General features: G+C 40.2%; 1 protein-coding gene across 2 annotated transcripts in view; it reads left to right on the top strand.

Annotated features, from left to right (window-relative positions):
- Window positions 1-27,465, top strand: part of galnt13 (polypeptide N-acetylgalactosaminyltransferase 13) — an 81,419-nt gene that overhangs the window by 33,823 nt on the left and 20,131 nt on the right. For both annotated transcript variants that reach the window (XM_065273127.1, XM_065273128.1), the window contains exons 9-11: window positions 3,901-4,040; window positions 4,452-4,550; window positions 4,727-4,861. In XM_065273127.1, coding sequence (XP_065129199.1) covers window positions 3,901-4,040; window positions 4,452-4,550; window positions 4,727-4,861 — 374 coding nt within the window. The remainder of the gene's footprint in view (window positions 1-3,900; window positions 4,041-4,451; window positions 4,551-4,726; window positions 4,862-27,465) is intronic.

A 27,465-nucleotide genomic window follows, 5' to 3' on the forward strand; every position in this document is an offset into this window, starting at 1 on the left:
ATTATAAGATTACCCTTTACTGTTACCTCTGTCGTTTCACTGGAGAGGGAGGATGAGAGTTACATTGAGAAATTCTGTGGTGATGTGTGTGTTTGGGGGGGGGGAGTTGTGTTGTTCCTGGAAAGGCATCCCAGTGGTGCTGTGATGTGGGGACTGAAGCGTGTGTGTCTGTCTGTGATATGAATAAACAGTTTGTTCTGGATTATGTGTAGTGTCTAAGGCAGTGGATCTTATGGAAGTATAAGAAATTTGGGGTCCTGCTGCAAGAAAGCTTTAGATATAGTCAGAGTTTGGGGTGGAGGAAATGGGTGGGCACTCACAAAAAAGAATGTAGATGACCTGGTGTTACTTTATCTTTCCTACAAAATCTGACTGCAAAATCTGGATGTTCTCTCTGAAGGCTGAATTAAGGTGCTATCATTGCTGGCATGCAAAGTATATATCTTGCCAGGTGCTCATACTTACACTAAGTATTATTTCACAAAATTTTATACCCTAGTCTAAAATCATAACTTTACGACTGCTACAGTTTTTAATTTGTACATTAAACCATTGTCGCATTAAATCAGGAATCCGGCAGATTATATTTTGCAGTATGTTTGGTAGCACTTTATTTTACAAAATGTGTACTTACCTTGTACATATAGGGTATATTTTTTGTACTTACAGACAAATGTGTGGTACTCAGAGCCGGTGCCAGACCATACTGTAACTAACAGGGGGGCACGCGGCTTCCAACAGGGGGCGTGCAATTAGCAACAATAACTTGCAAAAACAAGGCATTAAAACATCAAATACAGTGCAAGCACACACTCATACAACTGGTACAGATTGTCGGCTCATTTCCCGTATAAAGTGCAGAAGAACTAATCAGTATTACCATAATCACGTCGAAATGCTGTTAACGATCTATAACCACATTTCACATTTAGGCTTACGTAAATTAAAACAACTCTAACTTGCCTTTAAAAAAGCTGAAGGCAGCGTGTGTGAACATTAACTCTTTCCCTGCCATTGACGAGTTATCTCGTTAATCTGCAATACCGCTATTATCAACCAAGTGGCGCTCTTCCGCAACTTTTAAAACCCGGAAGTATTGCTCTAGGGCAAACAGTTGTATGTCCGTGTATGTTTAAAAGATCGCTCTGCATCTGATCTCTATCAAAAGTCCTTCACAAAAATTTAATTATCTCAGCTTTTTGCTCAAAAGGTGTTTTTGATGAAACCTACACATATTTGAGAGGTGATAAAAACAGAACATTTTTTGTTTGAAAGCAGAGGGTCTGTTCTTTTATTTCATATATTGTAGGTTTATATATAATAAGGAGCATTTTCTGGAAGGCATTAAAGATTTAAACTTCCTGAAAACATTGTCCTGTAGATTTGAAAATCTCCGAGTGTGAGCCAATCGGTGTTTGCATGAAGTCAGATGGAGCAGGCGGTGCTGGTTGGTTCTAAATGTTCTAATATCCATATTTTACACGATTCATAAAATGCAGCGAAAAACACGTTGCTAGTATCAAGTCACATTAATATGCTAAAGACGTTAAGACGCATGAGACGCTGCAATACATCCAATCAGAGAAACTGGCAAAACATATATCAACTATATTTTTCTCAATTGATTACATTAACTCTTTCCCCGCCATTGACGAGATATCTCGTCAATTAAGAGAAAACGCTTCCCCGCCAATGACGAGATTTTCCGTCTTTCCGCAATACCGTTATTATCCACCAGGCGGCGCCCTTCCGCAACTTTTTAAAACCGGAAGTATTGCCCTATGGCAAGCTGCTGCATGTCCGTGTCTGTTTTAAAGATCGCTCTGAATGGATCTCTATGAAAAGTCCGTCATAAAAATGGAATTATCTTTGCTTTTTTCTCAAAATATGGTGTTTTTGCAAAAACCTACCCATATTCAAAAGCTGATTGCAAAAGAACCCCTAAAGGTAGGATGAAACGTTTTTTTTTGTTTGAAAGCAGAGGGTCTGTTCTTTCATTTGGTATATTGTATGTTTATATATTTAAAGAAGAACATTTTCTGGAAGGCATTCAACTTTGGTGAAAATCATGAAAAACGCTGGCGCCGGCTGGCAACTTTTTTTTTAAAAACGCTGGCGGTGAAAGAGTTAAAAGTCATGAAACATTAAAGGTTTAATTTATTTTAAGTATTATTGATATATGTTAAATTAATTAAAAACTGTGTAGGGGGGCACAACAACCTGTTTGGCTTGACGCCGGCCCTGGTGGTACTTACTTTTGAGTATCTACATGGTAATGGTATCATTACTGTACTTGCCAGTGGTACATACTTGGTCGTTATTATGTAACTCTAAATAAGTACTGGGTAATACCAGATACAGTACATACTTATAGTGTAGGTATACTTTAACTAATGAGAAGCACTACTGTACTTACAAATGAATGTACAAAATAAGTTTTTAGTACTTAAAGTACTAAAGTGCTGGTTAATGACAGCAGGTACTTATAGTGTACGTATACTGTAACTAACGAGAAACACTACTGTATTTACAAAGTGCATACACACAATAAGTGTCTGGTACATGCAGGCAAGTGTAAGTTTATTAAAGGCACTTATAGTGTACATATATGATAACTAATAACAAACATAACTTTTTTTGTTATAACCCTTTGTTAAAGGGTTACCTGTCATTCTGAGCTTCAAGTTCATGGTGGAAGAAAGAAGTTCCTTTTAAAATCACTCTGTTGTTGTTTTCTAGTTTTTGTTTATCAAACTTGTGCCATTGAACAGTTGTGTAAAAGCAATTTCGATCTCGGAGTCATGTGATATAGCTCTATATCATCACAGTTGTGATTTTAAAGGTCAAATCTTAAAGCCTGTGGTTTACTTAAATTAACTAAATCATCTCCTGGATAAGAAGTTAAGGCTTTGCGTACAAACCATAACTATGTTGAATGAAAGTGAATGAAAGTTCAAATAAAATTTCTGCACATTATGAATATTAATCATAAAATATAAGAAGACGAATAGATGTTTAAATGCAGAAATATAGAACAAATCCCTCAAGTTCCACAAGGAAAGACAAAAAAGCGGAGGAATGTGTCTCTGTATTTGTGCGCGCTCTTCAGCTGCAGTGCAAGATGCACAGAAACAGAGAAAAACAAAAAGATAAATAAAAAGGCTCACAGGTAACAAATACCAATTAAATTCGCATGGGATTAATATCACAGAGAACTTCCGCAAACTTATTACAAATGACTAGAGGTCACTACCAGGTCATACTAATGGTGTGCTTTAGACCTGAATGAGAATTTCTGAAAGTCTTATCTCAGCAGAAAGACAGGGATGCCTGAGTTTTCAGCTGTCCAGAATTGCACTTGATGCAGTGACCTCTGGGACATCGTCAACTAATTGTGTATGTGTTGTACTGAATGTGATAAATGAATCTCTATAACTCTATAGAAACCACACACACATAAGAAATCTAGACCATGAGAATTATCATTGTGTTTATTTATTGTTTCTTGGAATGAATTAACAGAGAACTAGAGTTTAGTTACCAATGTTTGTACAATATAAAATATAACTATAAAGAAAAAAATTGTGTTTTCTTTCTTTTTTTTACTTGAGGAAGTTATGTTAAAATGCCATCTAGTGTTGGATAGAAGGCAATACAGTGTTTTAAAGAGGACGACTTCAGAGAAACGGCAATGGAGCAGAAAAATTCATAAATATTCCTGTTTATGTGTCACATATTAAAGTCTTAAGAGTTGTTTAGGCAAGAAAATACATGTATAGGCTTCAAATCTGGGGTCAGTTACCAAACATCACCTATTTAAACATTTTCTCCGGCATTTTTTTGGTCTAAATTATTTTACTTTGATTTAAATTGAATAAATTTGTTTGCATATCTGTGCAGGTGTTGTTCGGGTAGATTATGGAGACGTCTCCTCTCGGAAGGCTTTGAGAGAAGCTTTGAAGTGTAAACCCTTCTCATGGTACCTGGAGAACATCTACCCCGACTCTCAGATTCCACGGAGATATTACTCACTAGGAGAGGTATGAAACTCGAAATGATTTAATTTTATGGTCCTAGTAGTTGAATAAGTAGTTTTAGCCTATGATTTCTCATTTTGTGTGTATATTTCACAGGATCTGAACTAAAGAGTTTATAGAAATGGTTCAAAGTTTTTTATCATTTAAACAGCTGCAGTAAAAGTCTTATTTGTTTATGTACTTAGGAAAGGACATTTGTTTAGCACAGGATTTAATATAACATTTGTACCAATCGTTACTGGGTGACATTTTTGTACCCATAAAGTTTGCAGCAAGGAGGGGAAACTGTTTGTAGGGTTGTTGGACAAAAAAAATGGACAAGGGGGTTCCAAAGCAGATTCCCAATTGTTTGAATTGTGCAAAAGATGTACAAAACATACATTTTATGAAAATTTGTTCCTGTTTTGTATTTAGATCAGAAATGTTGAGACCAATCAGTGTGTGGATAACATGGGCCGTAAAGAGAACGAAAAGGTTGGGTTTTTCAACTGTCATGGAATGGGTGGAAACCAGGTGAGAAACTCTACTCAGAAGAATCTGTGTAATCATTGTTTACTTTCAAATATTGCCTAACATGTGTTCCCTTACAATATGTCTGTTTAAATTGTATTTCAAATTGATAAATTGTAAAGTGAATTTACATATACATTTTTCAACATTAATTCCCAACTGATACTTCTGTCCTGCAGGTATTCTCATACACAGCTGATAAAGAGATCCGTACTGATGACCTTTGTCTGGATGTATCACGGCTCAATGGACCTGTCGTTATGCTGAAATGCCATCACATGAAAGGAAACCAGATGTTTGAATATGATGCAGAGGTAATAATCTGATTATATCATAATAGTCAACACATTGAATGTAAGTGAATGGAACATTTAAAGTCATGGATCCAACATGGACCCAAACAGTAGAACATGTTAAGCTACAAGGATCATTATTTTGCTGGATTAGAATACTGAACCTAATAAGTAACTCAACGTAATATTCAACAAACACTCAACATAATATAACTGTAATATAATGATAGAAATATACAAAGTTTGTGATAAGGACTAACCAGCCCCGATTGAGATTCTGATGCGCTCTTTCTATGTTCTTTACCGTAATTTAGGCAAGTTGCATGTGAAAGGTCCAACACTCAACAAACAATGCTTTTATCAAAAAACTGTGGTATGTAACGTTACGTGTATCTAAGAGCAACCTCACAAGCACAATAGAAATATACAAATTTAGTGATAAGGACTTACCAGCCGCGATTTAGATTCTGATGCATGCTTGCTGTGTTGTATACGGTAATTTAGTCATGTCGGGTTTGAAGTTTTGTTGCTACTTAACCATAAGTATTGTCATTTATGTGCACCCAGAACCTTTGATGGCTCAAATATATATGTCTTTTGGCTACTTTTACACCTTAATGTTTTCAAAACAATTCCTCACATGTAATTACGGGGAACGAAGCTATCCAATCATAGCAGTGGGCATTTACATCCAGGTCTTCAATGCGGCCTGCCCATCAAAACAGAGCATTTCTCGAGCCATCCAGGGTACACAATAGCCTATTACTTATTGCTTTTGATGTTTTTAAATGTAATAACAATGCAAACATCATTAGTAGACATCAGGCAACAGTATAACACAATAAGGAAAGTTGGTTCATTGGCCCTTAAATAGACTTTATTGCACCCCAACAGTTCACAGTTTCAATGCAGTTTAAAATTGCCATTTTACCGCAGCTTCAGGGTGCTCTAAATGGTCCCAAACAAGGCATAAGGGTCTTATCTAGCAAAACGATTGTCATTTTCAACAAGAAAAATAAAAAATATTTACTTTTAAACCGCAACTTCTCATCTTGCACTAGCCGTGTGACGTGTCAGCACAACCTCATGTAATGTGTAATCATGTCGAAAGGTCATGCATGACGTATGAGGACCGTTCCTAAGTTGCTGTATATGGAATGATACAAATTAATGTATTTAATGTGTTTCACATATGTAACACGTGGTTGCACTGGCGCATCAGATGAGAAGTTGTGGTTTAAAGTGCATATTTTTTATTTTTCTTGCCAAAAATGACAATCGTTTTGGTAGATAAGACCCTTGTGCCTCGTTTGGGATCTTTAGAGCCCTTTGAAGCTGGGTTGAAACTACTGCATTTTAAACTGTAAACTGGTGAAGGCCAATAAAGCGGCGCGCGCCGAGTCGAAGTACTCCCAAAAGTGCTATTCCGCCATACATTATAGTTACCCATTTTAACCTGCTTTTAAAGCGCCACGTTTTATTTTGTGCCACCATACTTGGTCGTATAGCTACTCGTTTCAAATAGGGAAAACGTTGATGTCTTTGGTCATTTCTCACTTCGTCTCTGTTTGGTACCATTGAATGAACTGGCCTAAGCAAAGTGCTACCAAAGTGTCGTCGTGCGCCACAGTGCTTAAGTGCATTCACGAAGATGATAGAGGTATGTATCAACCCTTCTTAGTTAAGGTAATAACATAGTTTAATATGACAAAACGATCCTGTGTGTCTCAGTTCCCTACCTCGTAAATAAGTCTGTGAATACTAATAGGAAGTGATTATCCCTAATCCCGTCGAAGAACAGCTCTCTTGGATGTAAACTTTCTGGGGTGTAACATTACCACAATAATGTCACATCGTGTGGACGATTAAAATATACTTGGAATAACAATGAAAACAATAATTTTCAATGGACCGATCTGTTTACACGATTCTCCCCCCATTAGAAGGATGCAAAAACATTTGGAACTGCAGGTAAGGAGACTTACATTGGGACACTTGATAATTTATTTTCGCATGACGTGGCTATTAAAATACATTGTGAGATATCACCACCACTGATATTTATAAGCAGAAACATCTCTCTGACTTATATAAAAAAAACCTGGTTACAATATAAAACACTTAATTATTCTGTTTTATGTAGTACTGACAAGAACAAAGAACAAAGTTCGATAATAAAGCGATTGTTCGTACCGCGTTAAGATGAAATGGAAATCAACAGATTTATTAACTTTTACCTCACGCCAAAACAATAACAACACAAAATGCACTAAACATGAATAAAAAAACAAGAAATGGTTTCATGACAACAAATACTGCTGGTTTGATCTCATCAAACACAGATAGGCCTACATCAGAGCCAGGGAATCCCTGTCAGAGATCAGGCCAGCCCAGATCAGGCTGTAGTCCTCTGGTGCGTTTGGGTCTTGTCCAAATCTTTCTAAGCAAATGTTCAAATAGACGCTATCTTTACTAATGACTGCAGATTTGAATATTATACATATATATTCTCGACATAACTAATCTTAAAACTACACTTTGTGACCAAGAAACTGTAAGATTAAAGCAACACTATGTAGTTTTTTTACCTTTAAATAATGTCTCTAAAATTATTTCAGTATAGAACAACTTTTAACTGGACAAATTGTACTGTTGCTGCAACCTGAGCAGCCTCCTAGCTGCTACAAGCACACTCTGAAAGTGGCGGTGGAGGGTAGAGCACACAGCCCCGCTCCTCCCCCTGCCTGCAGAAGAGTGTCTGATACCCGGCACTGTTGCGCTTTTCAACCACATGGGGGAGCTGTAAGTCATTCAAAACGTTTTTAAGTTTTCTTTTTTTCAAACGTGTGCCATCGAACTGTTGTATAAAAGTGGCACTCGTTTGAAAAAAGTAAAGCTTGAAAAAGGTAAAGCCTACAGCCTCGTGCCTTTGCCTAATCACAGCCGTGATGATATAGAGCTATATCACACTCCTACTCGAGCGATATTGCTAAATTGATCAACACATTTGTAGACAATAGCAGGCCGATTGCAGATTAGCAGAAATATAAATGTGAGTTAGTCGCTTAGTTGAGGCTGAGTTAGCCCGTCAGCTTGAGTACCCACCACACTAAATACAAAACCACATATTAAGCATCCTTGACAAAAGCTAAAAGCAACAATTTTCAATTGTACTTACAAGTTATGATTCAGAGGAGCAATCTGAGAGAAGTCATCATCCCATATGGCACAAAAATATATATTTTCAAAAATAATTAAACATTTATGTAAGGGATAATCCACGGCTAGCCATGCATTAAAGGGTTTTAATGCACGACGTAGAGGCGAAGAACCACCCGACGCGTAGCGGAGGGTGGTTGTCTCTGCGAAGTGCATTAAAACCCTTTAATGCATGGCTAGCCGTGGATTATCCCGCTTATACCTTGGTTATTTGCCAAGTTAAAGCTGTAATTAATGTTTACAGTGTAATTTTTTAACAGACGGGTAAAAATGACGGTCATTTTCTTAAGTTAAGGCTCGCACTCCATCCGCTTTAAATAAAGTAGTGCTGAAATAAAACCTGCACACTTTAAAGAGAGACGCACTTATGTTTCTCTCTCTCTCTGCAAGAGTAACTGTGTTACTATGGTTACCAATGTTTATAGTAGCAGATTAATTTCTAACTGTAATTAAACTGACTGGAACTACCTGTGCATTAAATGGTTTTAATGCACACCTTCCAGCCAATCAGAATCGAGTATTTAAATAGAACATGGTATAATTCAAAATATAAAAAAGTAACCAGAAATAATTTTTACAAAAAAAGTGAAATATGTTTACAAAAATGCATTTTCACCAATATATTTCTTGGCAAGTTTTTTGTATATTTTGAAATATATTTAAAAAAGGTAACACTTTATTTCGATAGTCCACTTTAGACATTTTACTAATTATAAGTAATTTTGCAACTACATATCAACTACCAATCTTTAGAGAATTAGTAGACTGTCTGCTTACTATCTACTTACACTTTATTGTGATGATATCTCAACAGACATTCAACTGACTACTAGTATGTTTGCAGGTGCATGTCAACTTATTCCACTAACCCCAACCCTTACAGTCTACTAATACACTAATGACAGTTAGTTGACGTATAGTTGCAAATTATTGAAAGTTAGTTGATATGCAGTTGCAAAGTTATTTATAGTTAGTAGGATGTCTAAAGTGGACTATCAATATAAAGTGTAACCTTAAAAAATAAATATACTGTATTGTAAAGCATTTATTTTCACGTTGCATTGAAAGAAAAAAATGTATATGTTACAAACCGGTAAACTTAACCGGTTTGAAAAGATTTAAAGTAAATACATTTTCAACTGCAAAAATATACTTATAATTTTACATTTTGTACAAACTTTTATATTTTTGACAGGAAAAATATATTTTTTGCTGCATGGGTTGTAAAATTTGAAATGTAATTGTTGTCCAGGGGCCGTATTCACAAAGAATTTTAAGGCTAAAAGTAGCTCCTAACTGGCGAATTTAGGAGCAACTCCTAAAAATACTGGGCGTGTCACTCCTAAATTTAGGACTCCTAATTTTTTTCACTAAGAGTAATTCACAAAGCATTTTAGCCCTAAAAGTAGCACCTAAGTCTGGGACAGCTTAAAAGAAGTCGAGAGGACTCCTAACTCACTAAGACCTATTCACAAAGGATCTTAAAATGTCTTACGTGCTGATCCTCCTTAAAATGGACAGTTTCACCAACTCAAAAGCATTGCACATAACACTTAAAAGCACACTTTAATGTAAGCATATTGTTTATGACATTTGTTTCATAATTCATTACATTCATGACAAGCAGGAAGTTTTTTAGAATTACATGAAACAATAATGATATTAAATATTTAATATTATAGGCATACCTGTTGCCATGCTAGTCTGTTTAAATGCTGCAATCTCAACCCTCTACTGCGATTGTAATGCATACCACCGCCTCTCGCATTCGTCCGGGGTCCGCGACACAAGCGGGAATGCTGCATTGTTCTGCAACAAATCCTCTCCCCAGTGATGCGCGGGTTGATCCGAAATGAGCGGATGCATGCGGTCACCCGCGGTCACGAGATATTCGGGTCGCGTTCGGTCGGGTCGTTTGAAATAAAGATGGCAATTAACTATTAAACAATTACTACTTAAAAAAATGCTGGCCAGGGAGCGGGTCGGGTACACTATTTATTTTTTATTTTTTGCGGTCCGAGTTGCGGGCGGGTTAGTTGAAAACGTTGGTCGGGTGCCAGTTGTTTTGTACATTGACCCGCGCATCACTTTCTCGCATGTCTCACGCTTAGTTTTGCTTGATATCTCAGTGCCGAATTTCCCTTTTATTACGTTTCTTTTTTCCAGCAGTAACTGATCCTGCATCCATTTGGGCTTTCTTTTTCGTTTTGGCAAAAATTTATTTATTACATAAGGCAGGCTTCTTTAACCTCTTCAACCCTGAGGACCCTGTCCCGGGTCCAGAATTTCGTATTTTGACTTAATATAAAAGATTCTTTTAATCTTTAATGCTCCGTCATGGACCCCAGTAACACATATGAGATACTGTTTGAAAGCTTAGAGTCTCTACTTTCTGCAGATATGCATCACTTTGACATATCTTTTACTGTAAGAAAGTTATTTACACTTAATTTACACTATCACCCCCCCAATATTTTTTGATATCATATAATATTCACATATTTCATATTTTTCAAAAATGACAAACATGGGCAAGTCTTATATCAAATGAAAGCTCTCACTCTCAGAAATAAGGCTACATCATTATTTTTGTTCTAATATCAACACATATCCAACAATCATCGAATGAATAATAAGGTAAAAAATGGTCTTTTGTAAACATATGTGAAACTTGAGTGTGAACTGCCTCAGATAGCACATATAGCCACAAATGATACACCATCTTTTATTTTAGGTCCTACTCTAAACAATGAGTCCATTCACAGCATTTTCTTTGGTTGTTTGCATAATTAATCCCTAGCTTTTTATTATATGTGCAAAACAAAAAATTAATATTTTTATGAAAAATGTATTTCCGCACCCTTCAGTAAAATAAGAATATCTTTTGAATGCGACATGCTAAAGAGTTCATTCTTTTTTTGGGTGTTTACTGTCTGCTGCTGCTAACAACCAGAACTGTCTGCAGTCTGCTAGAGCACACAGAACCAGAGTTATACACTATCAAAGACAGTGTTTACAACATAAAAAATAAAATTTGGTGTTTCATCATATGAAAAACAACATAAATAACAATATTTGTCACAAACAGCAGCTTTTTATGTAACTTCAAAGGGTTTTCTTTAAAATGATATAAAGAAATTGCATTTATTCCACTGTATATGGTTATGGGAGCACTTCAAATGTTTTTTGGCAGAAATTGTACACCATAAGCGTATTATTCCTCCCATCAGTTGGAGTAAAATAACTTTTGCATAGATTATGATAGAGAAAAAATTCCTTTTTCCTCTGTAAGCTGACAATAGCTGGAATCAAACAAAACTGTCTGCAGGGACCTGAGATACCCAGGGCCAGAGTTATATACTTTCAAATAAAAACTTTAGAAAAAAAACATAAAAAGCGCCTATTTATTTTTGTGTTTATTAGAGGCCTGACATCACATACAACCATGTTTAGCACTTTCAACAGTGTTTTATGTAATTTCAAAGGGTTTCCTGTAAAATGATACCAAACTTTTGTATGTAAACCTCTGCATGTGGGTATGGGAAGCTTTTGAAATTGGGTAGGCCAAATCCAGGCGAAAATCCCCAAAATAGCTTCAGGGTGGAAGAAGTTAATATGGGCAACGTTTCCTTGCTTTAAGTAGTCTATTTAGGCTAATAGGATGTACATTAATCAAGCAAGTGTTAATGCAATGTCGTTTTATTATTAGGCAATTGGCGGTTTTCATTTGTATTAGGCTTGATTTAATTTAATTTAATTCACGACTTTTCTTTTATATATTTTATATATCTTTTATTATATATATTTCGATGGCATTACTATTATTATTATTTTGTATAGGACACAGATATATTTCGATATTGTAATTCCATGATTTGGTGCGTCTGTGTTATGTTCCGCATGACAGCCCTGTCATGTAACAACCAATCACCGTGGTCATTGCGAGGCAGCTCGTGCATGAGAATTGACGTCATCCGTAGCAACGAAGACTCACTCTTAGTTTAAGAGTTATCATTTTTCCTTACTAAAAGTAGGTCTGAAAGGCGTTGTGAATAACTTTTAAGAGAAAACTCCTAGCTAAAATCTTTTAGTGCGATTTAGGAGTAGGCTACTCTTAGTGATAAGATAAAATGCTTTGTGAATACGGCCCCTGAAATACATTTTAAAATATGAAGTTTAAAACTAAACATATTTTTAACTTTTAAAATTTTATTAATTTAGCTTTACTTTTTATAAAATTTATTTAGCATATATTTAAAACATATGTGTGACATGATGTGTATTTGCTGTACACATGAACCGCCTACTTCATACTATATAGTACGTGAAAAGCAGTAGGCGAGGCGAGAAGTATGTCAGAATACACAGAATTCGAAAAACAGTATGCGAAAAGTGCCCGGATGACCTACTACTTCCGGTTAGATTTTGCGGTATGGATACGATGGACACTTCACTATTCCATGATGCCCCGGGAGAGGAGTTATCAAATGAAAAAAAAAGAGGCATGCCGCTGTTTTCGCGCTGGAATGACATGATGTGATGACGACGTATGTCACGTGAATTAGCAACATGGCAGAGATGCTCACAAGTCTCTGAGCTCGAGTCCGAGTCAAGTCTGAAGTCTTTGAGCTCGAGTCCAAGTCAAGTCTGAAGTCTTTGAGCTTGAATCCAAGTCAAGTCTGAAGTCTCTGGGCTCGAGTCCAAGTCAAGTCTCAAGTCTCGTTGTAACAAGTAAAACTCTAATAACAAATAAAGAAATTATAAACATTTATAAAAAAGAACAAAGTTGCACATTAAGTAAGGTCTAAAATTAGCATTAGGTACAGAAATTAAATTAAATGGATAATAACACTGTCTTTATTGTAAAAATGAAATATTAATATTATTATTTTTGAGCAATAGAAGGGATTTTCTGTTTGTCTTGGGTTGTGTGATTAACATAAATGACACAGACTTAAATAGGTTAATTGAGGTTACAGTCTCTTTATTAAGAACAAATAAGCCCAGACTGGTTTCTGACTGATTTCTTAAGACATAAACAAAAATGTTTTTATTAGAAAAAGAATGCTGTGAGATTATTTTGTGTGTATGTGCCCTGACAAGAAAAGAAAGATTTTATTTTGGCTTAACTTTTGAAACACTTCTCTCTGTATGTGCACTACTGAGGGCACTTAAACGCGTGCTCAAACACAGGCGGAGTGTGAATTCCAAACAGCGCTTCAGGAAGAAGATGCAGCAGTCGCTTCACATAAAAACTTAACGTTGTTTTTCATTGGTCTATTCAGCAAATTTATGTTAATGGGCTACACTACAGTATGACACAAAGTAGCGCAACTCTGGACCTGACTGGAGCTGGACCGGACACATTTAAACGCATGTGCGTACAGAAATCTGCTCACTTGAGCACCTTTTTGCGGTTAAATTGTTTAACCATTTAAACAATTGCAAGCCTTAGAAACACGTTAATGATAATCTTACCCTATTTAAATTGCATATTAATCCACGAACCGCGGATCCGTCACAGCACTACCCAAAGCTTCAGATGAATGGCACAGCAGCAGCCGGTGCAGTTGACATATGTTCGCGGCCGCACGCGTGGAGCAGATACATCACGTGTGACGTCGTGGGCAGGTTGTAGGTAACGGAGGGAGGGGTATGACAGCGAGCTCATCAGACGTTTTCTAAAAATAAACATTGTTCACGAGTCGCGCGGCTCGAGTCCGAGTCGAGTCTGAAGTCTTTGAGGGTCAAGTCTCAAGTCGAGTCTGAAGTCACTGTGTGTGCGACTTAAGTCGCACTCGAGTCCGAGTCTCAAACTCGAGTCCCCATCTCTGCAACATGGCGGATGTAGTACGTCTGAATCTCATTCATACTACCAGGATTCATACTATACAGTACCTACTGTTTTAACTTCATCTTATTCAGTACCTACTATACAGTATGCGGTTTGCCAGACGTGAAGTAGCAACTTTACGGAAAAAAGGATTCGAATTCAATTTGTTCCAACGACTCCGATTCGACTCTTTCTTTTGAAAGCCAATAACTTGAGTTATGGTTCACTTTCAGCTTTTCAGCTTTTGCAGACTGTTTACATTCACTTACAACAACATGACACACTGCATGAAAGTAAATATATTCTCTTTAATCAGGGTTGCCACCCGTCCCGGTTTTACCGGGAATGTCCTTCTTTTTAATAACCTGTCCCAGGAAAGTTATCAACTCTCCCGGGACACTGAACGTCCCGGTTTTCGAAAAGCTATGTGAATATGTAATTAAGCGTGCGCACGGCAGAGAGGGAGACCTTGCGTCTGTGTGTGTGTGTGCGTCATCAAGCGCATGTAAGACAGAGAGCATCCTGATTGGCCTGTTTCAGGATATCACCCAAACAATTGTCAGTGTGGGCGGGCTTTTATCTCTTCTCCCGAAGCAAATTATCTAGAAACAGGAGTGCCCCAAAAGTGAAAATATACACATTTTACGCCAGACTACACGAAAGTGTACCCATGTCTTATAAGAGTTAAAAGTAATGACAATCTTGCATGCTGTACAGTTTGTAACAGTGATTTCAGCAGTGCCCATGGGGGGTTAAATGATTGTAAAATACATGTTGAGATGAGTCCAACAAGTTTCATTTCATTTTTCAGGCCGTCTAGTTGCTATTTAGAAATGAAATATAAATAATAACAGTTTACCTAAATAGTATAAGCAGCTTATATAAATTGTAAAAGTGATTTACATTTTTTTATGCAATTAACAAATAATTGCGTAACACTTTACAATAAGGTTCATTAGTTAACATTAGTTTACTACATCAATTAACATGAACTAATAATGAACTGCACTTATAAAGCAATTTTTTTAATCTTTGTTAATGTTAATAATACATTATCTAAATCTTGTTAACATAGTTAATGCACTGTGAATTAACATGAATAAACCATGAATAGCTGTATTTTTATTAAGTAATTTTAACAAAGATTAACAAATACAGTAACAAATTTACTGTTTACGGTTAGTTCATGTTAGTTAATACATAAACTAATGTTAACAAATAACAATTGTAAAGTGTTGGCAATAATTGCATCTATAGAAATATTATGCTATGGGGGGGGGGGGGCGTTAGGGGGCTTGTGAGCAAACCAATTGGTTGGGTCATCGATATATCCCGTTTTTTTATCAGACATGGGTGGCAACCCTATCTTTAATATTGGGTCAAACAAGGGGTTCTCAACATTAATTCTGAGGACCGTGCTACAGGACAGCACAAATATTTCATTGTTATTTACTCACGCTTGAGTCATAAAACTCCTTTTGGCTTTCTTTGTTTGAGAATGTTTGATGACTGTCACTTTCTTCAAGATTCAAAAGTGCACAAAAGGTTCATTAGAGTAATTTCATGTGATTTGTGCTTTATAGTCATAGTGTTCTAAAGGCATATCAATCGATTTGGTGAACAGATTATTTTAGTAGTTTAGTTAGTTGGGGTTAACTATGGGGGTATAAACAAAATGAGTAAATAATGACTTTTTTTTCTTGGTGATCTTATTGGCAAGAAAGATGTGGAAGAAAAGTAGCAGTGCTGTAAACCACCAGATGGTGCTACGTATCACATTATACATCCCAACTGTTTATGGTTTAACAGTGCTGCTTTATTTTTAGAATATCAAAGAGTAAGAGCTGATCCACAATCAGATATCCTCCTTGCCCGGATATTGATCAGAAGTCCTAAGTGAGAACTGTTTCTGTGAGATGCTGTGCACTTACTGTCACTGAAAATATTGACTTTGATATTGACATTCATTAGCTTTTCTCTCTGTACATTTTTAGTATGTGGGCAAGTGGGAATATGACTTTAAGGTAAGACAATCCGAGGGTTGTTGTGTTTGTATAAGTTTTGGTAGTGGTGTTCGTGAGCTAGACTTGTGAACTAGATACTGTACATAGCATTACATTGTCAGTTGTTTAGAAACCTAATGTTATACATTAATATATATAAACATCTGTAGGGCTGTACCTGTCATTTAGAGCAGTGGTTCCCAAACTTTTTCAGCGTGTGGCCCACCTTGTGTATGGTTCATTCCTTGGCGCCCCCCCCCCCCCCAAAGAAAATTTGTGACAAAAAACGTTCTAAAACTCAACATTTTAATAAAAAAACATTAAATTTTACAAAAAAGTAGTGCTTTTGGTAAGTAGCCTTATCTTTTTAGGTTTAATTACACAGAATTCATGATGAATTAATGTATTTCATAAAATGTCATAAAACTGGGGCCCCCCTGGCACCATCTCGTGGCATCCAGTTTGAAAACCACTGATTTAGAGTATAGTAGGGGTGTCCTCGACTAAGGATTTACATATTCGAATCAGAATTTTCGAATCTTTCCATAGTCGACCGATAGTCGAATCATCTATGTTTGTGTGCATGGGTTGGGAGGGGGCCAGACCAGGTACAAATTGGTAACTTTTATTTTCTTTCACAAGCAGCACACATAAACAACTGTCTGATAAAGTGACCAAAACTGTCTTTCAAGTAATAAACGAAGACAAAACTGACGATGCATTTACATATATATATATTTTTAAGGTAAAATGAAAGGCAACATTTGTTTAATTATTCCTCATAACATTTTAAAGCCACGATCTACAGAACATCACACAAAAATAAATTTTGATAACTAAACCTAAAAAATAACAAAGGTGATCCTGCCTTGGAAACTCCGGCTACAATTCAGTGTTTTTATTTAATTTGGAGATAGCGCGTCAAAGCAGTCATGACCAAAAAACCCGACAAATGAGAAATGAAAAATAATTTGTGATTGTGACTGTAAATTATAAAAACTAATCTTTATATACAATTTATTAAATTTTAATTTATAACAAGAAAAACACTGAAATTAATGATTTTATAGACATACGCGTTATTATTTAGCACAGAAATACCTGCTTGCTTGCTTTGACTTTGATCATCTCTGTATTCACTTTAGATACAGAAAGACCGGATGATATTATTTATTTCAGGAGTCTCTTTGCTATCATTTGAAAGTGAACACGGCAGAAATAAGAAATAGGTTGTGTCAGGCAGAAATAGGTTCGGTGCAGATAGTTTCCGTTTCATCACCGAAATAAAAAAAACGGCTTACCTGTTTTGTAGTTTAACTTTAAGATAGACAATATAACCACTCTGTTTTAAATACATTTTAAAAACTTATACTCGTCGAAAAACATCCTTTTTTAATGTTTAGTTTGATGAACTCCTAAATATGAGACGCAGAGCACACCTAACCCGTTCGGCTAAATTACATGCGCAAGCATGGCCAGCACGCAATAGCGCAACATCCATACAACGAAAAGCTATCCAAAATTTACATACTTAAATTAGATCGGAATTTACGTTTATAATAAATACATTTTTTTTAATAAAATAAGGTCAGAAGTAACAAAGTGCAGAACAAATATGCAAAATGCCTCAAGTGCACGGAAACAAAACACAAGCCAAATAGTTAAATCAGATAACCCAAAGTGATTTATAAATAAAATAAAATATAGAAATTATTAAAAGAACGAAAGTCATAGTTTAATTTGCCAGCTTTGTCTTTTAAATGTCGAAACAAAGAGGCAAGGCTTTATTAACATAGAGACCTCTTATGGACGTGAAGCCCGGTCACAGGGGTTGTTGGATTTATTAACGCATTTTAAAAATATTTATTGAAAGCTGCTACTTCACATATTATTTGCAGCATTATCATAATATGCAGTATATTAATATATTGTGAGAAAGCTGTTATATGTGAAATCAGATAATGTGCACCCATATACGGCCAAAATTGAATGATCCTCATTTCATAACACATCTGCGACGATTCGACTATGAGATTGGTAGTCGAATCAGGCTTCTCCTATCGATGCATCGAATCTTCGACTATTCGGGGTCACCCCTAGAGTATAGTGGAACGAAGACGTATATTTGTTTATATTACACATTACTTCCCCCTCTTATGGTTTCCACTAGCCTTTCGAGTACATTGATTTTCTTCTGTATGTTACGATCGATATTTGAGATTCATTACAACATTCACAAGATATCAAGAAAAACATATCATATTTACACAACTGGCATTTGTTTCTAAAGCAAAAACAGGCAACTGTCAAAATCTCCTATTGTAAATATGAAAAATCTTTTATTCAAAGGACATCACACTCCAGCTGTAAAGGACCTGAGAGTGCTGAATCTCAAAGAGGCTAAAGAAATCATAAGCCATCTAAAAATAGAGCTCCGCGCCCTCTGTGGCTTCAGTTTTGATATTGAAAACAGGGATGCGTTCAAAAGCACTTTTTCTACAGCTGTGAATGTTATGCTCATTTAAACATGTAGTGGAAAATGATACTGACGTCATTGACCATTTCTGACCATGAAATGTGTTTATGTTTCCCATTTAAACCATTCAATACACGCCAGACCAGAGAGATTTTTTTTTAAATAGCTTTGGTTTTTAACACTGCTTGAAGAAATTGATTATTTGGGTTTGCTCAGCTGCTGGCACTGTTTTCAATTAAACAGCTATTTTAGCTAAGCAGCACTGCATCTAAGCAAGCCCCATTACACTTTATATCTATCTTTACAAAACACAAACTACAGATTTAACTTTACTTTTCACAACCCTTTTCCATGACTCCCTATTAGTTCCCTTTTAAATGTCTTATTAATTTACAGTACTGCACAAATGTTTTTGGTACATTAGATCTGACAGTGCATATACAGTACACTCAGCTGGGTTCAGCTGGGTTATTTGAAACCCAATGCTGGGTCATTTCAATTTATGGTTGGGTAACAACAACCCAGCATACGTTTATTTATAATCCACCATTTGTTCTGTCCATCTTTACAGAGCACCGGGCTAAAATTAACCCAACAGAATTTAGTATGTATTTTTTTCCGTTTGTGTGCTCTCTGGGAATTTAACCAATATATAGCCTTTGCTCTGCTAATGCAGTGCTCTACCAGCTGAGATACAGGAACACTTTACGAATATACAGTATAGATGTGAGATCAGATCATATGTTGTTTTCACATAAAAGTCTTTTTTGAGTAGTTTAGATAACGGTAAAGAATGTTTATCTATTTTAATTAATAGTTCCCTTTCAGTCGGTCACTACGACGTCACGTCGTGACCGACGAATTGGGAACCGCTTCGCGGGTGACCTATCTACTTCGAGAACTATCAGAAACGCCAATGAACTTGGCATGCAGGTATTTGCATAATGCCGGCGCCGCCCGCCAGGTGCGTATATAAGCCGCAGGTGCATAATACCAAATCAGCTTTTATTGCTTCGAAGCCGGCAGACATCTGCTCTCGAGAAGCTTTCAAAACTGATCTTCGTAGATCCTGTTCTGAGAAGGGAAGAAAAAGATCTCAGCTTGCTGAAGTTGGTTGGGCAAAGACACCTCAGCGGAGGCTCGCAGTGTTTTCTCCACCCTTTCTCTCTCTCTCTCTCTCTCTCTCTGTCTCTTTTTTTAGAACTTGAGTTGAGTGAGTGCGTTTGCCTCTCCCTGTGTGTTTCACCAGCTCGCACAAAAGAGTGATTTCCCTAAAAGAGCAGCACGTTTGAGCTTTGTGTCTTTTTAAAGACAGTCACTCATTCGTGTCACGGTCGGGTGCGTCTTTTTAAAGATGGCATTCCGCCCGTGCTCCGTTTCTGGATGCGGTGTGTTCATCGCTCCCCGGGATGGCCACGAGCGCTGTGTTTCGTGTCTGGGGCTCCAGCACGCTGAGGCAGCGTTGCGTGATAGTTCATGCTCCATCTGTGAGGGCATGACTATGGCGGATTTGCGGAGACGGGTGTCGTTTCTCCGGGAATGGCGCCCGCCTTCCAAGTCTGGTGCTGCTAAGGGCGCAGCTACCAAACTTGTGAAGGATGACCTCCGTATAACGGTGCTGGGTCGGTCTGCTGGTTCGTCCAGCAGCTCCCAGCGCCCTGATCCGTTGCCAGCGGAGGTCCCGATGGAGACGAGCGGCCCGTGTTCTACGGCGTCCTCGCGCTCTGTCGAGCCTCCACCGGACGCGATGTCCACCGTAACGTCGGAGGGGGGGTTGTCAGCCTCGGACGTCGATCCAGATTCGCTCACGCCTTCGGGTCAGGTTGCGGGTACTGCGTTCGACCCCGAGATGGCAGCCATGCTCGCTCGGGCGGCGGCGGCGGTCGGCTTGGAGTGGACTGAACATCCCCCACCTGAACCGTCCCGCCTCGATGATTGGTACTTCGGGGGTGCCAGGGCTTCTCAGTCCTCGCCCCCGGTGCCCTTCTTCCCCGAGGTGCATGAAGAGCTGACGCGGTCGTGGAAAACCCCGTTTTCCGCCCGGAACCGGCCATTTCAGCCTTCACCCCTCACCTCTCTCGAGGGTGGAGATGCCAGGGGGTATACTGGTATCCTGTCAGTGGAGTGGCCGGTCGCGATGCAGTTGTGTCCGGCCGGTGTCGCTTCCTCCTGGCGGGACTAGCCTACTCTCCCCTCACGGGCTTGTAAGCAGTCTTCGGCGCTGACCGGTGCTGCTTACAAAGCTTGTGGGGAGGCAGCTTCAGCCCTGCATGCCATGGCATTGCTGCAGGTTCATCAGGCTAAGGCTCTGAGGGACCTGCATGCGGGAGGTCACGACTCGGCGGAGTTCCCTGGTAGTCCAGGAACGCCATCTCTGGCTGTGTCTGGCGGACATGAAGGATGCTGATAAGACCCGGCTCCTGAATGCTCCGGTTTCCCAGACCGGCCTGTTCGGCGAGACGGTCGAGGAGTTTGCCCAGCAATTCTCCGCGGCCAAGAAGCAGACTGAGGCCATAGCTCAAATCATGCCGCGTCGGAAGCGTCCTGCGCCTGCCCCGTCCACGTCGGCGCCTCAGCCTGCTCCTCGCCGAGGGCGTCCTGCGGCGGCCGCCTCCGTTCCTCCCCGGGGCTCTTCTAAGAAGCGAGGAACCGGTCGTCAGCAGCCCGCCCCGCCCGCTGCGAAGGGTGGAAAGAGGAGATCGAAGCGGCCCTGAGACGGGCGACCTAGAGATGGAGGGGATCGCTCTTCGGGAGATGGTGAAGGCACCACTCCCCCCACCGGAGGAGGGCCGGTTGGGGAATCCTTTGTTTCATTTTTCTGTTCCGCCGACTTTTCAGTCGGCACCCACTCAATCACAAAAAAAAACGAATTCCACTTCCATCTCTAGGTCTTCAGATGAGCGCCTGAGACACGAGCGGGCTCATAACCCCCCCTCGTTCTCCGACTCATCAGAGGAGTACGCGAGCAACGCACGGGCTCATAACCCCTGCGCGCTCTCTGTCTTCTCAGGGGAGAGAAGACAATCACAGGCTCATAACCCATCGTCTTCCTCCCCCTTCGCCAGAGGTCCCCCTTCACCGTCCCTCTCGCACGGTGTCTGGGGGCGTGGGAACAGCTTCCCAGCCCGTCGCGTTGGCTTTTACGCACGATTCGTCTCGGCTACGCGATCCAATTTGCCCGGCGTCCCCCCAAATTCTCCGGCGCTCGTTTCACTGCGGTGAAAGCTGCCGATGCGCACATCCTCCGTGCGGAGATCGCTGTCCTACTGGCGAAGGACGCGATCGAGCCGGTCCCTCCAGCGAGATTGGGGTTGGGGTTTTACAGCCCTTACTTTATTGTACCCAAGAAAACCGTCGGCTTGCGACCGATCCTGGACCTGCGTTCGCTGAACCGTGCACTTCACAGAATGCCGTTCAAGATGCTGACGCCCAAGCGCATATTTCCATGCATTCGTCCAAACGATTGGTTCGCATCCATCGACCTGAAGGACGCGTACTTCCACATATCGATTCTCCCCCGGCACAGGCCGTTTCTCCGCTTTGCGTTCGAGGGGCGAGCATACCAGTACAAAGTCCTCCCATTCGGGCTCTCTCTGTCTCCCCGTGTATTCACCAAAGTAGTGGAGGGGGCTTTAAAACCCCTGAGAGAGAAAGGTGTGCGCATTCTCGCGTATTTAGACGATTGGCTCATAATAGCTCAAACACGTCAGACGCTGTGCGATCACAGAGATTTAACTCTAAAACACCTCGCTCGTTTGGGTCTTCGGGTCAACTGGGAAAAGAGCAAGCTTTGCCCCGTGCAGAGAATCTCTTTTCTCGGGATGGAACTGGACTCGATCGATTTGACAGCTCGTCTAACAGAAGCGTGTGTACAGTCGATTCTGACTTGCCTGAATACATTCAAGAGCAAGAGCGCGGTCCCGCTGAAACAATTTCAGAAGCTCCTGGGGCATATGGCAGCAGCCGCAGCTGTAACTCCGCTCGGACTGCTTCATATGCGACCGCTTCAGCATTGGCTTCACGATCGAGTCCCATTCACCGTGTTATCATTACACCTGCGTGTTGTTGCACTTTCACTCCGTGGTCAGACCGTGCGTTTCTCCGAGCCGGTGTGCCTCTGAGACAGGTCTCCAGGCATGCGATAGTATGCACAGATGCTTCAGACACGGGGTGGGGGGCCACGTACGATGGGCTAGCGGTTTCGGGGGTCTGGACGACACCCCAGCAGCATTGGCACATAAACTGCCGGGAAATGTGGGCTGTATATCTTGCGCTCGTCCGTTTCAGCAACGAGTTACGGGGCAAAGATGTATTAGTTCGTACAGACAACACTGCGACTGTGGCGTACATCAATCGTCAAGGCGGTTTACGCTCGCGTCACCTGTCGCATCTCGCCCGTCATCTCCTCACTTGGAGTCAGAAGAATTTGAGGTCTCTTCGTGCCATTAACATCCCGGGCACGCTCAATGTAGAGGCGGATGCGCTCTCTCGGGCTGCGCATCCCGGCGAATGGCGACTCCACCCCATTGCGGTTCAGCAGATTTGGAGACGTTTCGGCAAAGCGCAGATAGATCTGTTTGCTTCCCCAGAGACGACCCATTGTCGCCTGTTCTATTCAATAGCCGACGACTCGTTCGGCGTGGATGCATTGGCACACAGCTGGCCGCGAAACATGCGCAAATACGCGTTCCCTCCGGTGAGCCTCATTGCGCAAACCCTATGCAAAATCCGGGAGGACGAGGAGAGCGTGCTGTTGGTGGCACCGTATTGGACAACCAGGAGTTGGTTTCCAGAACTCTCTCTCCTCGCGACAGCCCCTCCTTGGAAGATTCCCCTGAGGAAGGACCTTCTTTCTCAACAAGAGGGCACATTATGGCACCCGCGCCCCGACCTGTGGAACCTCCATGTGTGGTCTCTGGACGGGGCACGGAGGATTTGAGTGATTTACCGCAAGAGGTATCTAACACTATTGCTGCAGCGGGAGCGCCGTCTACGAGACAGGCTTACGCGCTTAAATGGAACCTGTTTGTCGACTGGTGTTCTTCCCAAAGTGAAAACCCCCGAGAATGCCCGATTAGTGTTGTGCTTTTATATCTCCAGCGCCGTTTGGAGAATAGGCTGTCACCATCCACTATTAAGGTCGATATCGCTGCGATATCAGCTCACCATTCACCCGTAAACGGTAGGACAGTGGGTCAGCACGACCTGGTCATTAGATTTCTTAGAGGCGCTCGAAGACTGAATCCTTCGCGTCCTCCCTCTATTCCTCCTTGGGACCTGTCCTTGGTGCTGAAATCACTCCAGGAAGCCCCATTTGAGCCTCTGCATAGTGTGAGTGTTAAATTTCTTACTATGAAGACATTAACTCTCCTTGCTTTGGCTTCTGTTAAGAGGATAGGGGATATTCATGCATTTTCGGTCGACGATTCGTGCCTTCAGTTCGGGCCGGCTGCATCCAGCGTAACACTGAGACCCCGGCCCGGCTTTGTGCCCAAAGTTCCCACCACTCCTTTCAGAAATCAAGGGGTGAACCTGCAAGCGCTGCCTTTGGAGGAGGCAGACCCAGCCATGGCTTTGTTATGCCCTGTTCATGCACTACGTGTGTATATAGACAGGACGCAAAGCTTTAGGACCTCAGATCAGCTCTTTGTTTGTTACGGTGGTCAGCAGAAAGGAAAAGCTGTCACCAAACAGAGGATGTACCATTGGATTGTGGATACTATAGCCCTTGCATATCAAAAGCAGAATGTGCCTTGTCCGTTTAATTTACGTGCTCACTCTACACGCAGTGTGGCATCATCTTGGGCACTGGCTCGCGGATCCTCGCTAACAGATATTTGTAGAGCTGCAGGCTGGGCGACACCTAATACGTTCACAAGATTCTATAGTGTTCGTGTCGAACCGGTTTCCACTCGTGTTCTTTCTACTAACTAGTTAAGAATGCCGAGGGTCGGCTCGTGTGTCGGCTTGGAGCCTCTTTTTTGGTGCTGCACATTTGCACCAATATGGAAGGCCATCGGGGCAAAAACGTCACAAAAACTGTTTTTGCCTCTCCTCCACCGCCCTGATAGCTGGTGTTGCGGAGCATCCGCTGTCAACCTATCACTGATGTATTCTCTGTAAACCTATGTAGGCTAGGCATCCACATTTGTCCCCTACGTGGGGTTCATTTGTGTGTATACTCCGTGGGGTACTAATCCTCCACGTTTTCCTTAGCAGAGCCTGCTCTGCATCTCTCTGCATACTATGTTTTGTTCAGAGACTTCTTATGAGCAACCTATCGGTTGTTTCATATTTTATGTCATCCATTCAACCTTCTTAGGGGATGGCTTCCGCAGTGTTCTAGCTCCGCTCAGTTTAGACGCTTCCCCAGTTCGCGGCTTCACTATCGTGGGTTAAGGAACAGGTAGTGACCGGCCTTCTGCATTTCGCCTTAGGTTCCGCCCCTTATGTGGAGGGCGGAGGGCTTTTACAGACACTGGAAGGGTTCAGCTGCAGTGGCGTTTTGGTAGGGATTCCCAATTCGTCGGTCACGACGTGACGTCGTAGTGACCGACTGAAAGGGAACGTCTCGGTTACGTATGTAACCCTCGTTCCCTGAAGGAAGGGAACGGAGACGTCACGTCCCGTCGCCACAGTTTGCTGTTCCATTGCTGTTTTCAGGCCGGGCACTGTTGCTCGGCTTCTCAGCAATAATATAGCTGATTTGGTATTATGCACCTGCGGCTTATATACGCACCTGGCGGGGCGGCGCCGGCATTATGCAAATACCTGCATGCCAAGTTCATTGGCGTTTCTGATAGTTCTCGAAGTAGATAGGTCACCCGCGAAGCGGTTCCCAATTCGTCGGTCACGACGTGACGTCTCCGTTCCCTTCCTTCAGGGAACGAGGGTTACATACGTAACCAAGACGTTTTTAACAACACAGTAAAGCAAAATATCTTTTTAAACTTTAATCTGATTTTTTACAATCATCCAATTTTGCAAAGCATTGTATGTGCCTACAGTTCTTTGCATACATATGAAGAGTTCAGATGCCAAACATTTTAAGTGCGTATATTATGTTATGTTTTAAGTTCAGTAATTTCACCTTAATGGAAATGAAATGGTTATAAGCTGGGTCCGACGGAATCTGCTCACTTTGTTTGCTTTTTCTGCAATTTTTTTTTAAATCTGCGGAATTCTGTGGAATGATTTTAAATGTTATAAAAAAGATATTAGAGAATTTAAGCTGTTAATATTACAAAAATGGATCTATAATAATTAATTTTTAAGGTTTACAATACACCAAACCAATAAGTCCTCTGATTTAAATTTGAATATGTGGGCTTGTAAGGCATTAAAGGGATAGTTCACCCAAAAATGAAAATTCTGTCATCATTTACTCACTCTCATGTTGTTAAAAACCTGTATAAATTTCTTTGTTTTCATGAACAAGTCAGTAATTAGTATGTAATTGAAATGTCTCATTTTCACAAATGTCACTTTAGTCATTTCAGTGCTATTCAACTATGGGCAAAAACAAAAACATGTGGGTGGGTACAAAACATTTACTGGAGTAGATGCTATTCTGGTGCCTTTTAAATAAACAATTGCTTTTATAGCCTAGCCTAAAAACTTTGTTTACCTTGTTCTGTCTCAGCACGGAGTGCAGCAGACAAAAGTAGTAAAATTTTCGAAAACACCAGAAGTTTAAATTATATGGACTCTAAATGAATCAAGCGGAATGCATTTGAGGAAGCAGCACAGTGAAAGTCAAGGCTGTAGCTAAAACGCTTAATAAAGTTATATTTATTAGGACATTTCTCTAGTAGAATAGATTTAACTGACGCAGTCTGACAAGTAAACAGAGTTATGCGCCAAATTAGAGGAAAAGTGAGTGGGTCCAATATCAATAGTCTTAAAAAGTACATAATGGTTATATACTTATACACATATTTGATGGTTCCAACGCTCATGTATTTAACAAATCTGACTGTCAAATGAAGTGAAATGCACAACCCTTTTTTGGCAAAAATATCTACTTCTAAAATGATTCTCCATTTACTCTCATTTCCTCTGCTTCGCGCAGTGTCGCAATTCCAGATTGGGTGTGCATTATTTTTCAATAATTCAACGGCCCTGTCGTCAATTATTCTTAACCTAATTTTTGGTGGTGTTACGTGGCTTTTGCATTTGAGCTCTTCATATTTTTTTATTATTATTATCATATCTGGTTTATTGTTATTTTTCATGGCGACCATCAGAAACGCACCTTCTTCCACATAATCACCCAGTCATGTCTGACCATCAGTCGGCTGGAGGATGGAACGTATGGCCCAACAGTAGAGTACTGTGATGATAGTCCCCTACAGGCCTGGGTGCTTCGCAACTACACTCGTCTGGAGGTCTTTAGGAAAATCTACTACAGCCCAACTGATTACATTCTGTAACTTCCACAACTTCATGTACAGTATATGTCAGGTCAGTGCTGATAGAGTTAGAGACCCAACTCAGAACCCCTTATCAGAATAGATATAGAGGTTGGCAACCCCAATTTATTAGCTATTAATGTATGTGTTGTATCTGTTCTCCTCTAAAATGAAGGTTGGATTTTTTCCCTGCATATCTGGGCCAGTTGTGTAAGGAATCATTTTAACCAAATTCACAACATTTTGTTGAAGTTTTAATGTAGCGATCAGCTGTGTCTGATAGCTTGAGGGGTTTGTGGCATAGGCTATGTTTAGATGGTTATCAAAGTCCAATCTGATTAAAAGACTGCCCAGATTAAACAAAAAGACTAAAAGGAAGAAAAACCTAAAGCGGAGAGTTTGTGGTCTAATAACGTATTGAAAGATGGTTTTGCACGAACACACAACCTGCTAAAATGCAAAGGTGGCGAACACACTTATAATTAAAATAATTAAGCCTCATTAAGCGGTAAAATGGTCCGTCTCACATCAATGACCCTAAACGTAATCTTAAATTCATTATTAATTCAAATTCAAATATTGCATCTCAGGAAGCAACACATTGCTTTATGGCAGTGATATCAAAAGCTCATTGGCTCTTGTGTGCAATGTCACAGATTTGCATCATTGCTGTCTTTCAGTGT

Source organism: Paramisgurnus dabryanus, chromosome 15 (genome assembly GCF_030506205.2).
Source record: "Paramisgurnus dabryanus chromosome 15, PD_genome_1.1, whole genome shotgun sequence".
NCBI lineage: Eukaryota > Metazoa > Chordata > Actinopteri > Cypriniformes > Cobitidae > Paramisgurnus > Paramisgurnus dabryanus.